A 17,928-nucleotide genomic window follows, 5' to 3' on the forward strand; every position below is an offset into this window, starting at 1 on the left:
ATGACTAATGGAACGTGTGCTCATGAGTTCCTGTGTTTTATTTTCTGTTTTAGTTTCTAATTAAATATCGATAGACAAAAGCCACTTGGGATGCCCAGAAACTTTCAAGAGGGTGTGGAGATCTTGAGACCAGTTTGAGACCCGCCACCCTAGAAGTTTTGTCCCACCCAACCCTGCAGTTCCCAGGTGGGCTGACTCTGAGCCAGTCTGAGCCTTTCTAAATGCTATTCCCTCTGGAGGGTGGGTATCCTTCTCCCCTTCCCTTGGCTACTTTCCACTGTCTTCTTAGATGTCATTTTCTCTGGGAAGCCTTTCCTGACATCCCCAGGACCAATCCGGCGGCACTTAGCACATTCATTCTCTGGTCTTCTTCTTTTAATAAATTTATTTATTTGGTTTTGGCTGCACTGGGTCTTCGTGGCTGCTCAAGGGCTTTCTCTTTGTTGCGGTGAGCAGGTTTCTCACTGCGGTGGCTTCTCTTGCTGTGGAGCACAGGCTCTAAGGTGCATGGGACTAGCTGCCCCATGGCATGTAGGATCTTCCTAGACTAGGGATCAAACTTGTGTCCCCTGCATTGGCAAGCATATTCTTAACCACTGGACCACCAGGGCAGTCCTCTTTTTTACTGCCCTCAACTCCTTCAACACAAGAACTTGGTCTCTGTTTTGACTTTGACACAGTAGTATAAAGAAGTCACTCAACAAATAAATACTTGTTGAATATATACAAAAAACAAGGAAGGAAGGCAATAACCAGGTTTCTTTTACATTCTCAACTAGACAGAATTAGTAACTAAAAACATCAGTTTTCATTTTATCACAGATTTATTAAAACTATGAATAATAATATTTATGTATCTTTCTATGGACCAAGTACTATTCTAAGTACCTTATATGCATTAATTCATTTATTCTTCACAGAAATCCCTAAGAGGTATATACTACTATTATTATCCTTGGTTTAAAAGAGAAGACACATGTATAGGTATTGAGTGGTGGATCTGAAATCGACACCCACACAAGACCGGATCCAGAGTTGCAGGCTTTAACCACTCTACACACTTCCTGCAATGTCAGCAGTGTGGACTGCAGGCTTAGAACATATATTTGGATCTCAAGGCCATCTCTCAAATCTGTTCACAAATCAGAAGCATGACCTGATATTTAAATCCCATCCCAGCCCTGTTCCACACCAGCCACATGAACAGCAGACCCCACTAATACCAATCTATCCCCATATTTACAGCCGGGGTTTAAAAAGGACTGTTTCAATAAGAAGCCTATTTCTCAATCATTTATTGTCCTTGAGTCTTGCCTAGAAGAAATGTTAAGTTAAAAGCAGTAAGTCATTTTGCTTATTTATTCAAAAAAGAAGTCTGCCTTGTAGCACAGAGAAAATAGGAAAGGGTTTGACATTTAAGGTATGAAGCTGCCTGATGTGTATCAAGGAATGCTCGCAACTTCACTGTGAACAGGGAGTGGCCCAGAATGTTCTTCAGGCATACTTGATGGAAAAGACACAACTTCTTCAGAGAGGAAAGCCAGATGGAAAAGCAGGCCATAAAAAACCTAGGTTTTAATGCAAAAGATGTTCTGACTGAATCACACTGTGACACTGCATTCATGTTTATGATGAAAAAAGCACCCCTAGGAAATACTTGTTCTTTCAGCATTAGAAAACACTTCTACGCATAAAGTGAAAAGTCTGTGTATCAAATCGTCACCTGCTTAACAGCACCAAAGTTCACCTTGCAGTATTTGACAGAAGTCATAAAGACTGACTTTACTTACTTGGAGAAGTGTCCCATGAATATGGTTTTGCCGGAAACACTGGTCAGTGCAGTCAGGGAGTTTGGCCAACAGAGTTTGGATGGTATTAGGGATTTCGTCCATCATAACAAACGGGACCAAGGCACGTGCTGCCATTTCACGGGAGCGGTAGACAGGTGAGTGACCACATCTGAGAGGAGACAAACACACAAGACCATTCCATACACATGTCTACATCCACACCTTTGTACATGCTGATGTTCTCTCTAGCTCTGGCTGAGACATCCCACGGCAGGAACGGGGGAAGGAGTTGCTTCCGATTCCAAATGATGTTTTTATACTGCCCTGATTTCAAATGATTTTTTGTTTCTTTGTTTATATTAGGTCTACAGGTGACTCTGCTCTTTTCATAAACATCATTAACATCTGTGGTTCTACCACAGGTTGTAGGCTGTGGGCTATCGTATTGCAAAGGATGGAAATCAGGAAAGCAAGTGTGATTCAAGTATGCCAAAAGAAACCAGGCAGTTTCAACCAGGGACAGTTACATAAAGCAAGGGTAGAAACACCTGAGGTATAGTATAGTTAAATGTGTCTGGCTAAATCAGGTTCATGAAGAGCAGTGGAACTGCAGGCTGAGAAGTGGGTCAGGCCAGACTGGGGAGTGTCTGAAATGGCCAAATACAGGCTCTGAATTTATTGTCAAGAGAACAAGAGATAGACCCTTGAGTCACCAAGTCCTTGCCTCACACCCAAAGAGCTTGGAGAGAAGCCAGTTCCTAAGTAAGTGAAAGTCATGGACAAGAGGTTATTTTGAGATTCTACAGAGGTGATTAGAAAGGCAAGTCATCTACAGGCTGCTTTTTTGTAAACACTTGGAACCTGAGAGTCCACAACCATTTTGTTGAAACTGTGCACCTGAGGGCCTTCACAGTCTTAATTGAAAGGAAAGCCCAATATGGTTAAGTCTTAGCTTAAATAAATTATTGACTAGAACCCTCAAGACTTAAAGATCTTTCAGCCCATTAAAAAAAAAAAATTCAACTTGTATAAATGTCTTAAATGCCAAGACAAGAATGGGGAAGACCAGAAGACAGCAGACTCTGCAGGGGAAAGAGATGGCCTCTTATCTTTTTTCCAAAATTAATCAATATTCCAAGAAAAAAATGACTGGCAAGATCTGGACCATTAGGCCCATGGGGCCATTGACGCTTAGCATATAGAGAGATAAAGCCCTGACTAAAGTGTAACACTTCAGAGGCATCACTGACATGTATCTTAATATGACAGTAAAAGTGCAGATATAAGTACAAATGTAATGATCTAAGCAAAATTTCATCTTGGGGAGAAGGGTAGGTAGGAGAAAGTAGGGAAAGAAGAGAAAGAAGTACAGGATAAGTCAAAACACTGTGTTGTTCCCCCCCCCAAGACAGCAGGCTAGAGATGGGCCAATCAGCACACACTTCCAGGATGGAGACTAGCTCACCTTACAACATGATGTGAGCAGACACTAAAGACTAAGGCTACAGTAGAGAGCTAGAGATTTCCCAATGGTTTTGACTGGACTTTGCCAACTCATCCATTTTCTCACGTATCTTCCCTTTAAAATGATTAAACATTTGATCTGTAATTGGCAAAAGGAGTCAAATGTCTGCTTTGGCCATGGTGGAGGTGGAGAGGGGCGCATAGTAGGGGAGTGAGTGAGAAAACTTCAATTGATGGAGAGAAGAAAATCCTCTGAAAAAGCTCTGAGATTTAATTAGCAAATGACCTCACCCAGTACAGCCATCTGTCGGAAGCTTCCTGGGCTGTCTGTCCCCCACCCCTCTGACACATAATACTTGGTGTTATAGTGTGCTTTATGTTACTGAAAAAACACTTGTGTATAAATGTTTCTTTTCAAATACAAATAATTCTGACATGGTTACAGATGTTTAGTTTCTAATTAGCAGAAACCATACACTAAAGAATCCCCCTGCTTTTGCTCCTGACCTTTTACAAATGATGATTTCCCAAAGGAATCTGGCATCCATACAGGAGAAAGAATGGAAAGTCGGAGAAGTGCCAGAATTTTCTGCTTTCTGATACTCTGTACTAGGGTACTTTCCAAATGCACACAATCAGGTTAAAGAGCAAAACAAAACTGCCCCTCAAAAAAGTAATGCAATTACAGAAAAAGAGGAGAAGCCGATTTTTAAAGTAATATTTAATTAAGTACCATTCATTCTAAAGCAATGACTAAATTCAATTTAAAACTCCTCTCTCATGGCAAATTGTTTAAATGGAAGGACAGGTTCTACTACACACACTCACACACGCACAACTATCAAGTTAAAAAAAAAAGTTTCCAGGATACTGTTTTGTCAGTCTTTAAGGACAGGAAATTCTTGATTCACATACTGTTGAAGCCTGGCTTGGAGAACTTTGAACATTACTTTGGTAGCATGTGAGATGAGTGCAACTGTGTGGTAGTTTGAACATTCTTTGGCATTACCTTTCTTAGGGATTGGAATGAAAACTGACCTTTTCCAGTCCTGTGGCTACTGAATTTTTCAAATTTGCTGGCATATTGAGTGCAGCACTTTCACAGCATCATCTTTTAGGACTTGAAATAGCTCAACTGGAATTCCATCACTTCTACTAGCTTTGCTCGTAGTGATACTACCTAAGGCCGACTTGACTTTGCATTCCAGGATGTCTGGCTCTAAGTGAGTGATCACACCATTGTGGTTATGTGGGTCATTAAGATCTTTTTTGTACAGTTCTGTGTATTCTTACCACCTCATCTTAATATTTTTTGCTTCTGTTAGGTCCATACCACTTCTGTTCTTTATTATGCCCATCTTTTCCTTGGTATCTCAAATTTTCTTGAAGAGATCTCTAGTCTTTCCCATTCTATTGTTTCCCTCTATTTCTTTCCATTGATCACTGAGGAAGCCTTTTTTATGAAACAAGAAATTTCCTGATGTACGTGAACCTTCCAGAGTATGTGAACCGAGAGCTTCCAGATGTTCAAGCTGGATTTAGAAGAGGCAGAGGAACCAGAGATCAAATTGCCAACATCTGTTGGATCATAGAAAAAGCAAGAGAGTTCCAGAAAAACATCTACTTCTGCTTTATTGACTACGCCCATGCCTTTGACTGTGTGGATCACAACAAACTGTGGAACATTCTGAAAGAGATGGAAATACCAAACCACCTGACCTGCCTCCTGAGAAATCTGTTTGCAGGTCAAGAAGCAACAGTTAGAACCGAACATGTAACAATGGACCAGTTCCAAATTGGGAAAGGAGTACGTCAAGGCTGTATATTGTCACCCTGCTTATTTAACTTATATGCAGAGTACATCATGCAAAATGCTGGACTGGATGAAGCACAAGCTGGGATCAAGATTGCCGGGAGAAATATCAGTAACCTCAGATATGCAGATGACACCACTCTTATGGCAGAAAGTGAAGAGGAACTGAAGAGCCTCTTGATGAAAGTGGAAGAGGAGAGTGAAAAAGCTGGCTTAAAACTCAATATTCAAAAAACTAAGATCATGGCATCTGGTCCTATCATCTCATGGCAAATAGATGGGGAAACAGTGGAAACAGTGACAGGCTTAATTTTGGGGGGCTTGAAAATCACTGCAGATGGTGACTGCAGCCATGAAATTAAAAGACGCTTGCTCCTTAGAAGGAAAGCCATGACCAAGCTAGACAGCATATTAAAAAGCAGAGACATTACTTTGCTGACAAAGGTCCGTCTAGTCAAATCTATGGTAGTAGTCATGTATGGATGTGAGCTGGACCATAAAGAGAGCTGAGCACTGAAGAATTGATGCTTTTGAACTGTGGTGTTGGAGAAGACTCTTAAGGGTCCCTTGGACTGCAAGGCGATCCAACCAGTCCATCCTAAAGGAAATCAGTCTTGAATATTCATTGGAAGGACTGATGCTGAAGCTGAAACTCCAATACTTTGGCCACCGGATGTGAAGAACTGACTCAATGGAAAAGACCCTGATGCTGGGGAAGATTGAGGGCAGAAGGAGAAGGGGACGACAGAGGATGAGATGGTTGGATGGCATCACCGACTTGATGGATATGAGTTTGAGTAAGCTCTGGGAGGTAGTGATGGACAGGGAAGCCTGGCATGATGCAGTCCATGAGGTCGCAGAGTCAGACATGACTGAGCAACTGAACTGAACTGAGGTGTTGAAGCGGGTGTGATGAGATCCAGCTTTTCTTCAGGTATGTGTGGCCTGGAGTGTGAGGGGATATAAATAGTCTTTTCAGCTCTAAGTGGAATATATTTGATGCTAAAAATCTATCTTTCCCATAGAATTTTCTAGTTTTGATTCAGCAAAGGTGCCAAAATCAGGCAGAGATGATCTTTAGGAATAATCATCCTGTTTTGAACACTAGGGTTTGTGACTTGCACAAGTTGTAGGACCCTCTCTGGATCTGTTGTGCAGACAGTAATGGCAGTTATCTATCCCCAGTGAGATGGTGTCTATGAGAACATTCCAAGAAGGAAGGTACTTTGAAAATACAGTTTCAATAATATGCCATGCCTCTGTTACAATGGGATCAGTATAGTCTAGGAATGGCAGGCCTCTCTGTGGCCCCAATGAGAGAATTAAGACTGTGCTGTGAATGCTGCTGTTGTTATTCAGTCACTCAGTCGTCTCCAACTCTATGTGACCCCGTGGACTGCAGCACACCAGGCTCCTCTGTCCTCCACTCTCTCTGAGTTTGCTCAAATTCATCTCCGTTGAGTTGGTGATGCTATCTAACCATCTCACCCTCTGCCGATCCCTTCTCCTTTTGCCTTCAATCTTTACTAGCATCAGGCTCTTTTCCAATGAATCAGCTCTTTCCATCAGGTAGCCAAAGTATTGGAGCTTCAGATTCAGCATCAGTCCTTCTAACGAATATTCAGGGTTGATTTCAAAAAAGAAAAGAACAATAAATTGATGATATGATGACAAGGAGGATTTTTTTTTGCCTCCATGATAAAGTGATAAGGATGACTCTGGAGGCCTCCTGAAAAAGGTGAGACAGCTTCTACTCTTTTAAGTTTCAATTCTACTCTTTTAAGTCTCTGGAAAACAAAACAAATGGGTTTTGAATCTTGAAGGTCATTTCGTCTATTATCATAGTTTGGAAAGCATTTTCTCAGTACCCCAGCTGTGTTCTAGGCTTGAATACTAAATTGTTCACAGGATCTGCAGAACACATAGACACTGGTGTCTTAAACCTCTAGCTCTCTCCCTTCAATAAACCCTGTCCATGTTCATTTTAATCGTACATGTATCAATTGCCTACTGTGTTCCTGACCCTGTATAACATGAGAGATGACACATTCGTAATAGTAACACCTGCGCTCCACAATTGTACAACCCTTGGCAGCTTATAAATGCCTGCACATCCCTTATCTCTCTATACAGCATTCCTGTAAGATATGAGGGCATTATAAACCTCAGTTAATGGACAAAAAGTAAAATGCTGCTCAAAAGTCTCAGAGAACCCTCCATGATGTATAAACGGCAGCTCCAAGACCAGAACTGCCATCCATGGCTCTGCGATGGAGCTTGTGGGCTATTTCAAGTTGTAGCTCATACCTAGGTATTGGAGGACCATAAAAATATCTCCCAGCTAATGAAAACATGGGCCTGAATTTACAAGTATGTGGAAAATCTCTAAATTAGTGGGTTTTTTCCTTTTTAACATTTGTAGACTCATGAAAACCTTTTAGAATCTAATGTAAACTATAGATTCTCTCACCAGAACAGTAGATTTACATGCATACACATACAATTTCCCACCAGTTTTAGGAGGTTCATGGCTCATGCTCAAAACCCTTGGGGCAGAGTTTCCCAGATCCAGGTTAAGAATCTGCAGTTGCTTCTTTGCACACAGTGTGACTGTGCCTGGCAGGTAAGCACTCTGCTTTAGAGATGTGGAGATGGAGAACAGGACGCTGTCACAGGGAACCGTCAGCTCAGGGGGAGCCAGCCGGACAGCCTCACGATCCCCAGCCAGCAGGGCCCATGGGGACATCCAAAGGTGTGAAGCGGCGCACAAAAGAGAACAAGAGGGAGAGTTCGAGTCGTTTCCTGGAGGAGATGAACGATCTTCAAGGGAGGGTGATACACACCTTTGGACTTTAGGAACCCTGGCGGGCCCTGGAAATTTTAGAATACACGATTCTGAGCAGGGAAAAATCATTCTTCTGACATCATCCAGTTTCACAGTGTGGTGGCTAAGCTTTTTTTTCGGAGTTTCTCTCTTATATTTAGCCTCTGAAGCTATTCCGGTGGAACATTTTACCGGTAAGTGGCTGGACATCACTCATAGCTGTCAGGCATGGAGACATCCACTGAGTGCCCAGCAAAAGCATATACTGAGTTATTAGGAATGAGGGAACCAGAGAGAATCATTGCCCAGGTCATGGGGAGTGTAGAATCTAGTAGGAAATTCAGGCCAATCAGCCAGCGCCTTCTGGGATCATGAGAAGTGAACACAGGCTGCTGTAGGGAACTGAAGTGGGACCCCCAGAAAGGAGGGTGGGTGGTCATCAGGGTCCCGCTGTGACTAAGTGGGGTCAGACAGAAGGAAGCCCCTATGCCTTTCTGCCCATGAACCCAAACTGTCCCCCAGGGCCCGCAGTCAAAAGGAAGGGAACTGAGGTTTATTAAATGATTACTGTGTGCCAGAGCTGGCTATGGACTTCAGAAACACCACTTTATATTAAATCTTCATTATAAGGCCAGCATCATCAGCCCTATTTGAAGATGAGAAAAGTAGGGTTTCCCAACATACTAAAGTCATAAAACTAGCAAGTGGCAGATCCTGCATTTTAATTAGGGTTTCTCCACTTGCAAAATTTAGTCAAAGACTTTGAACAGTGCAGCTGCCTCAAGATCCTCAGAGCCTTGAAAACACCAAATGTTTCCAAAGTAACAGGTTCAACCTAATCACATTGAGGTATGAATGATTTATGGAACCAGCCAGTCCCTAATTGTTAGACTGTGGAGCAGAACAATAAAGATGACGATGATAGTAACTAACATTTACTAAGCATCTATGGAGGGCCAGACCTATCGTTAAAAGCTCTGCGTGTATTACATCATTTAATCCTTACAAGGCAGAATGGCTGAGAGAACATTAATCGCGATGTGGGGGAGGTAATTTTGAATGTAAGGGACTCTCTGCTGCTGATGAAAATAATCATCCACTTTCTCGAGATGCCCCTACTTGACCAAGGTGTCAGCATCTTAGGGACTAAACTGAGTTTGAAGAAGCTATGTCTGACCTCTCCTCGAATCCCTCACTAGCTTTATTCAAGAATGCATGCCATTATGGTCTGTTTCTCCTACAGCATGGCCAGCTGCCCTTAGGGAATGGTCCTCTGGTCGCTCGGCTGGTAAAGAATCTGTCTGCAATGCAAGAGACCCCAGTTCGATTCCTGGGTCGGGAAGATCCACTGGAGAAGGGATAGACTACCCATTCCGTATTCTTGGGCTTCCCTGGTGGCTCAGCTGGTAAAGGATCTGCCTGTGATGCAGGAGACCCTGGTTCAATCCCTGGGTTGGGAAGATCCCCTGGAGAAGGGAACTGCTACCCACTCCAGTATTCGGGCCTGGAGAATCCCATGGACTGTACAGTCCAGTCCATGGGGTTGCAAAGAGACGGACACGACCAAGTGACTTTCACTTTCCCTTTTTTCATCTATAGATAATCTTCAAAGCTGAGATGACCCTACCTCACCAGGTATCTCTGAAGGCTGGGTAGGAAGAAGTAGGCTGAGCCCACAGGTATACAAAAATAAAAAACTTTCTATGCACGTTTTGTCAATCCAAATATTGTTTCATCTTTAGTGCCTTTGCACACCACAGCTTACACTCACTGGAATAAATGGACTTTTCACCCTTGTATACTTGGGGAACTCTTCTGTATCCTCTGAACTCTGCTCAGGTGTAACTTCTGTTCAATCCTTTGCTCTCCCGTGCTCTGTCACTTGGGCTTCCCAAACAGCTCAGAGCGAAAGAATTCACCTGCCAGTGCAGGAGCTCTAAGAAACATGGAGTCAATCCTTGGGTCGAGAAGATTCCCTGGAGGAGGAAATGGCAACCCACTCCAGTGTTCTTGCTGGGATAATCCCATGGACAGAGACGCCTGGAGGGCTATAGTCAATGGGGTCACAAAGAGTAAGACATGACTGAGCGACTGAGCATTCATGCACACACCCTGTCACTTCAATGGCATGCTTACAGGTGTCAGGGCAAACATCCTGCTTATATTCCTCTCTCAGGTATCATGTTGGCTAGACCAAAATGATGTTAAAAAAATTTTTTTAATTGAAGTATAGTTTATTTATAATGTTGTGTTAGTTTATAGAATATAGTAAAGTGATCTAGTTTTATATATATATGTAACGTATATATATATATTCTTTTTCATATTCTTTGCCATTATGGTTTATTTTATGTTTAGAAGTTTTGTATCTGCTAATCTCAAACTCCTAATTTATCCTTTCCTGACCTCCTATCCCCTTCGGTAACTGTAAGTTTCTTTTCTATTAGACCAAAATTATCTTGAGAGCAGAAATAGGATCTTTTTAGTTTCTGAGTAATATAGCAAATAAGACAGGAGTTAAGAACCTGTTCTAGAATCCAGAAAACCTGTTTAGGTCCAAGTTCTGCCTAGTGGGTGACCTTATACAGGTCAGTGAACCTCCTAAGTTTTTACCATCTATAAAACGAGGAAGGGTAACTATCTCATAGGCTGTTGTGAAGCTTAAATGAGACAATGCATATAAAACACAATGCCTTATAAGGCAAAATGCCTTATACTTATAAGCTTGAGCCACACATATAAAATCTCTAGTGTTGTCTATCTCAACAACTGGCTGAGGATAGAGCCTTATGATAGCCAATAGGCTTCAGGGCTCATAAAAGCTTGTCCCTCTCCCTCCCCACCAGAGGAGCTGGAAACAAGAGAAGACTGAGTTTTTTTGGGGCCAACTGACTTGTTTATGTGGGGTCTGCTGCCTTTATTCCTCAGGTCCAGGGCCCAAATTCTACTTTCTGTCAATTCTAATGCTGTTTCTAATGCCATTTCACCAAAGATTTATTTTTCCTTTTTATTGTGTGTGGTTCCTAGTTTCAGTCTTGCCTTCGGAAACATGTACATGTGTGGGTACGTGTGTATGCATAAAAGAGAGAAACCACTAAAAAAAATAAGGTTATACCGGCAAATGTGAAAAAAACAGTTCAGCATGTCCTGTCGGTATAAAATATGTTTTTGTTACAAGTGCTATTCCTGAAGTCCTTTTTGCACATTTTCAGGTGAGTTCAATTCAGCCATAGTTGCCAGTCTCTACTTGTCCTTCTCCTCTACTGATTTTCAGTTCATCAAAGGGCCTACCATCACCTGAACCACTCGTTCCTTTTCCTGCAACTCAAATCGCTAGCACTTAGAAGTTGCATTTACTGTAATCTTGGCCTCTGCACAGCTCATGGATTTCTTTATTCAAATATATTTCTTGGAAGGGTAATGGGTTCAGGACTTCTGAAGTTTGATTTTAAAAATAATTCTTGGTTTGGGTAGTAAGGGAGAAATAAGAGCAGCAGACAGTAGCTAAGCTAAAAATTGCACATTTCTAGCTTTCATGGACAAGTGTGTGTGTGTGTGTGTATATATATATATATATATATAAAAATAATTTCTGCAGGTAGAGTGTTTAGTTCAAATGGCTACCAGGCAGCTCAAAGCTGTAATTGCTCTTTACAAATTAACTCAAATCCACATGTTAAGATCTTTACAAAAATTTACATAAAGAAATGCTGAAAATAATCAATAAGCCAAAACAGGACATCTGAGAAGTACAGTGTGTACTTCTGGGACATCTCAACCAGAGTTTAAGCTGTAGAAAGAGCATCCTTTTAAGGTCATCTCCACTCTGCCTCCAAATTACCAAGGCTTTCCCCAGGTCAATGAGCCATAGGCTGTTAATTCCAAAGGGCTGAAAATGGCAACTGCCAGGAGTTGGGAATCAGCTTCCAACACTCTGCCACCCTTAGCTTGTCCCTGTAAGAATTGGGCACACACTTGTCCACATATGTGGCAAGGACACAGGGTGATGGATGCAGTGGCAAAGGCTAGTTGCATTCATATCATCCCTTTTAGTGTTAGGAAATAAAGCAAGGGAATTTGCCAACAGGGGAAGGTATTCAGTGTGGTGCTCAGTTTAAAGAGATCTTTGAATAATACTCTTTAATTATTTAGAATTACAAACATGTTCTAAATAAATGAAAGGATGCTTTCTGAATACTAATCTCTGGTTGCTTCCTGATATCCAAACATACAGTATGAAAATTGTATTTCATCTGAAATTTCACTTTATGCTTTCATTATTTTTTGCCTAGACAACAACAAATACAATTTGAAACTTAATTTTTCAGATTCCAACCAAATTGTCTAGACAGCTGGAAAGGAGGTTTTTTTCCCCTCTCCTCTGGAGCACTGAAATGCAGTTGTAACTTAACAATGATTCATTCCTGACTATGAAAAACATGGTAAAGACTTTCTGGCAACATAAACACAAAGACTTTGGAGGTCCTAGAGATTAAAAGGGAATCATTACTTTCAGTCATTACCCAGAGTAAAATGGAGTATTATAAAGTAAAAAAAAAAAAAAAAGCTAACATAAATGGTATAAAACTTTCCTACATAATGAAAATAACTACTAGACTTAGTTTGAAATTTTGGCACGATCTTCCTCCCGGTCCATCTGTGGGTTTTCCTCTCTGACTCTGGATCAACAAGCTGCATTCTGGTCTACTGGTCTACTGGCCTCCGCAAGGACAGCTGGAAAAGTGTTCTGGATCTGCCCCTGGGGCTCTCCAGCTGGGATAAGCTGTGTGCAGGGCAGGAGCTGATGGCTGCTGCTTGTGGAGACTGAGGGAAAGAGCTGCGCATTCCTCTCAGGAGCAAAACCCCTCGATGTTTCTGCCCAGCTCCTCTAAAGACGAGAGATGAACACATTCAGGCAGTCCCTGGGCCTTTAACGGGGTTGAGGTGACTCCCTGGCCTCTCCGCATGTCTTCACCTTTCCCTGCAGGTAGTGGTGGGTTGGAGAAAAATAGTCCTGAACTGATCAGAGGTCGAGTTCTCTAAGTAACTTCACACAGTTGAAACACAACCCATTAACCTTTAGGGCATGTGGTTCCATACTCAGTGAGTGATTTTCAGTTCGCTAATCCAGGACAGGATAGTCAATTTAAGAAACTACACAAAGATACAGAGAAAACTTACTCTCTTCTTAAGATTTTATATATATATATCTTTTTCACTCAGTCATGTCCAACTCTTTGTGACCCCATAGACTATAGCCCATCAGGCTCCTCTGTGCACGGGACCCTCCACGCAAGAATCCTGGAATGGGTTGCCATATTCTCCTCCAGGGGATCTTCCTGACCCTGGGATCAAACCCATGCCTCCTGTGACTCCTGCAATGCAGGCAGATTCTTGACCACTGAGCTACCAGGGAAGCCCTCACCCTAAACTAAGCCCAGTATTCGGTGGACAAATCATAGGCGCTGAGTACATCTTTCTCAAACCAATGGAACTTGACTTTTCAGGTGACTCTTTCTGAGAAGATATTAAAATCTTTTTGAGTTAACGTGCATACTTAACATAGCCTGATAATTTTAAAATAAACACTTATAAATGTAAACAATTTTATGAACTTCCTTTTTGACAAGAAGCTGTTACATTTCTGAGAGATTCCAATATCCATCTAAAACCCAAGGAAGAGAAAGGGAATGGAAAGTGGGAACGTTTAGAGTGTCTGCCAGGTATCAGGCCATGTGCAAGGCACTTTCAAATATTTTATCTCACTTTTAGGACTCACATAAATCCTTTGAAATGAGGATATAATACTATATACACATGTCAGTTTTTGCTCTAGATGGTCTAGTGGGAACATGTACAGAATGATGAGTTACCAAATAAAATATCCACAAGCAAATAAAGTGCACTGTGCCGATTTCTGCTGTGGTTAATGGATGTGGAATCCTGTATAAGCAATTTATCCCATTAACCCCAATGGTCAGAACTCATTTTTGCAGATCCCATACACAACGAACTGGTGGCCTAAATGTGTTTCCTACTGCTCCAACTAGTGTTTAATAAAATAAAACCCAAGGGTGCATAACTCACTATCTTTAAGGAAGGCAAATTAGTCACCAGGGAATAGCTGTCCAGGAAATTGTAGTCTTTGTAGCATAGGCAGCGGCCAAAGGTTTCTGGAGAACCCTGCATTAGACTGGGACAGGCTCCCCAAGGGCTGTGGGAATGAGCTCTGCTGTCCTCTATCAATATTAGCCAAGTTGGGTCAAATCATCTACAGTCTTTTGAAGTAGAGGATTTATTTAGAGACAAGCTCAAAATGTCCAAGAATAAAAATCTTTAACATTTTTAAAGACAAGAGACACAGGTCAGCACACTGGCAGGATCTTCATGGGCTTAGGAAAAAATAATACACATAGTCATCAGCTTCAAGTGACTATTTTGGTGGAGTGAAACCTACTGTTCAGCAGAAACTTCCTTCTTTTTTTTTTTAAGCAGAAATTCTTACACAGTCCCTTTGGTGCCTCGTTAGGCAGACTACTTTTAAAACATCCTCAAATTAAAATATTAGTATCTAAATGTGGCTGTAGGCCAGTTACATAATGTCCTTTCACATCCTCATCTGTAAAAGGAGATTAGAGTAAGTGATCTTGAAGGTCCCCTTCAATAACAAAATCCTATAATTCAACGGACATTTAAACATTCCAGGCAGACAGCTATCTTTTTTATTTCAGAATATCTTTATGACCTCTCTTGACTTGCTCCATTGCTTAATCTCATAACAACAATATTGATGCGGATAATAGAAGTTTTATGTCTAATACAAACCACACTCAATCTTTCTATAGTTGGGAGCCAATTTTCTCTAGTTTGAGCCTCTGTGGAGTTGGAGAACAAATGACCAGTGTTTTCTATACACAGGAAAACCCTTCATTAGCTATATTGGAATCCTGTCATTAAGTCACCCCTTACTCTTCCCTTCCGTGGGCTAAACCAACTCCAATTCCTTTAATCATGTAGAACCTCTTCTCCAGAATCTAGTTAATTACATTGCCTCAATGGAGAGCTGAATGAATCTTCCCAGTACTATCAACTAAAACAGTGATTTGTGCTCCTGCTAGATGAGAGAAATTTGAGCGTTTCTTTTAATCTGATTATTCTCTAGAGACTGCAATTTGTTTTTGCTGAAGCTAATTAATACCCCTGAGTGACCCTCCTCAGGTTTCACAGCATCACTTTAAGCTAAAATCAGAAAGAGTGAATTTTTTTTTAAACCACGAAGTACATGGAAAGTTTTGAAAAGTTCCAAGAAATTGTACTTCTTTGACCTGAAAAAATAGCACAAATGAGCAAAGCATATTGAGATGTTAATAAGAGATCTGCCCCTGGAAAAATTCTTATCTCAAATGAAGACAGAAATTAGGTAAACTGAGTCACACATCAGCCTCCCTACAGCGTCCAAGCAGACCACTGCCAGCCCTATCTTTAAACACTTCCAGGGAAAGTTTTACATCCTCCTTCGGTTGCCCCAGTACCCACATTCATTTCACAGTCAAAAAGTACTTCCTTAAGGATACTTACACTCTTTTCTTGTCACAACTTAATTTTGTTTTTCTGGTTCCACATGCCAGGGAAATAAATGAATTTATACCTAAAAGAATAACCTTTTGACTTGTGCCCAAAATATAGTCTGAATGAGAAGAAATCAAACCAACCAACAACAAAAAAAAATGGGTCAAATTTGGAACCAAGACTTTAGCAAAGAAGATATATGGATAGCAAAGAAACACATGTAAAGATGCTCAGTGTCTAAAATTAAGAAGACCAAGCACACAAAGTGTCGACCAGCATATGGAACCAGTGGAACTCATCCTCTGCTGGTGGAAATGTAAAATGGCACAATCACTTTGGAAAATAATTTGGCAGTTTCTTAAATGGTTAAATGTACACCATTTTCCACAAGCTACTCATTCCGCTTCTGGATGTTCACTCTAAAAAAAGCATACGTCCATATAAAAACTTGTATATGAATATTTCTGGCAACTTTATCTGTAGTAGTCAAAACTAGACACAGCAAAAATGTCCCTCAACAGGGATGTAAGTAAATCATGGTATAGCTGTACAATGGGATACTATTCTGTGATAGAAAGGAACAAACTACTTATATGTGTAATGACATGGGTTAATCTCAAAACTATTATGCTGAGTGAAAAAGTCAGACAAATAAAATACATATGACTCCACTTATATAAATTCTAGAAAATGCAAATTAATCTACAGTGATGCAGAACAGCTGTTGCCAGGTGAGGCGGGCTGGGATTGTTGGAGAAGGCCACAGAGGGACACAAGGAAACTTCTGTGAGTGCTAGATATGACTACCATCCCACACTGGGGATGATGTTATGGATGTATAAACTTACAAAATTGTACACTTTCAACATGTGCAGTTTATCTTATACCTCAATACTATTTTTTTTAAGAATAACATTTCACATACATTAGAAAAGTTAAGTTACACACCCTATCTTGTTCTCCCATTTCAGCCACCAGTCACACCTCCAAAACATCCCAAATCTTCTCTTCTGCATATTAAACAAGCCCAGATATTGACTTTGAACTTTTATGACCAGAATGGCCCATTCCTTGTGCTCTCTTAAAGAATCAAATCAATAAACACTTAAATCCTAACAATAAACTGAGTGAGAATTAGAAACTATTTTTCAGGACCCAGTATTCCAAGCCTTCCATGTGCTCTTCTAGGACAGGCTCAGAGACAGTAAGTGATTTGACCAAGCTCACAAAAGAAGTGAACGGCCAAGCCAGGAGTCAAAGTCAGGTTTGACTGACTCCAGAGACCAGGGTAGTTAAAAAAACCAGCATGCCCCAACTATAAAGCATTTTTACCACCATAGGATGGAACAACAATAACAAATACTAAAAGAAATACAATTTTATAATAACTCTTACATATACTTGACAACCCACACCCTTCTGCCAAGCAATGGCAGAATGGGCCAGCTTTCATAAGTACTGCATTTAGCATTAGAATTTTTCATGTGGTTAAGGTCAAACAGATTTATCCTCCATCTTGAGTAGATTGAACCTGATTTCTAGTATCTTTTTTGGTGCACGTGCTTATTTTGGTAATTTGTTTATTCCACAGTGAAAAGGTTAATTTTCAACTCATCCCTATTTGTATCATGCTGAATTCTGAACAAACAGAAACCAAATTAGTGTACTATTATTTAACACAGTCCCAGTGAATGCACAATGGAAACTGCTGTGCAAAATTTGAAGATGAAACAAAATAGATTATAAACACACATACCCACATACTCTACCACTAATGAAAAAAATACTAGTGTTACAAGTATACAGTTTCAGTGGTGATGTTATCTTTGTTCAGAAGCAAGGTACATCACAAAGTGGTTGAAGCCTTCCAGCATTTAATTAGCTTACTAATTATAAGGAGAGTCACATTACCTTGAAGTCTTTCCTTAAGACTAAGGTTGTGACTAAGGCTTAATACATTCATTTCATGGTAATTGTATTTTAAGATGGGGACCATGTTAATAAAGAACTCTGGTCACATCCTCAAATATGTCCATGTGACTGAAGGTTCTGGCTGTGACACGACTTGATACATTCACTAGGAGAAAAATCCCTGCTAATATCCACTGCTACTTTTAGTGGCCAAAAGATATTTTGATATTGCATTCAAAGCATAAGTAACATTCAAGAGAATCTTTACAAAGGGTAGACAAATGAATATAAAAAGAAATAAAATCATTAAGTGATGTTCTTTATTCCCATTTGAATTCAATTAATAAATTTAGCATCAATTCAGTATCACCTGACTCCCCAATTTCCCTCCTTGGCCATTAAAAAAAAGTGCAAACTGTATGAATCATTCTTTAATCATGCCATGGACATAACCTTCAACCTAAGATTAAAAATACAGTGCTATGTGTGAAATTCAATACTGTTGAACTTCTGGGTTGCTAAGATTTAATGCAATCAACATTTCAAAGGAAAAGGAA

The 17,928-nt window shown here is 40.6% G+C and overlaps 1 protein-coding gene across 10 annotated transcripts in view; it reads right to left on the reverse strand.

Annotated features, from left to right (window-relative positions):
- THADA (THADA armadillo repeat containing) overlaps positions 1 to 17,928 on the reverse strand; it is a 332,984-nt gene that overhangs the window by 149,894 nt on the left and 165,162 nt on the right. For 9 of the 10 annotated variants that reach the window (XM_025260937.3, XM_025260934.3, XM_044925857.2 and 6 more), the window contains one exon: positions 1,791 to 1,959. The exons of the other annotated variant lie outside the window; for it this stretch is intronic. In XM_025260937.3, the coding sequence (XP_025116722.2) occupies positions 1,791 to 1,959 (169 nt within the window). The remainder of the gene's footprint in view (positions 1 to 1,790; positions 1,960 to 17,928) is intronic. 10 annotated transcript variants of the gene reach the window in all.

The sequence above is a fragment of the Bubalus bubalis genome, chromosome 12, assembly GCF_019923935.1.
Source record: "Bubalus bubalis isolate 160015118507 breed Murrah chromosome 12, NDDB_SH_1, whole genome shotgun sequence".
Taxonomy (NCBI): domain Eukaryota; kingdom Metazoa; phylum Chordata; class Mammalia; order Artiodactyla; family Bovidae; genus Bubalus; species Bubalus bubalis.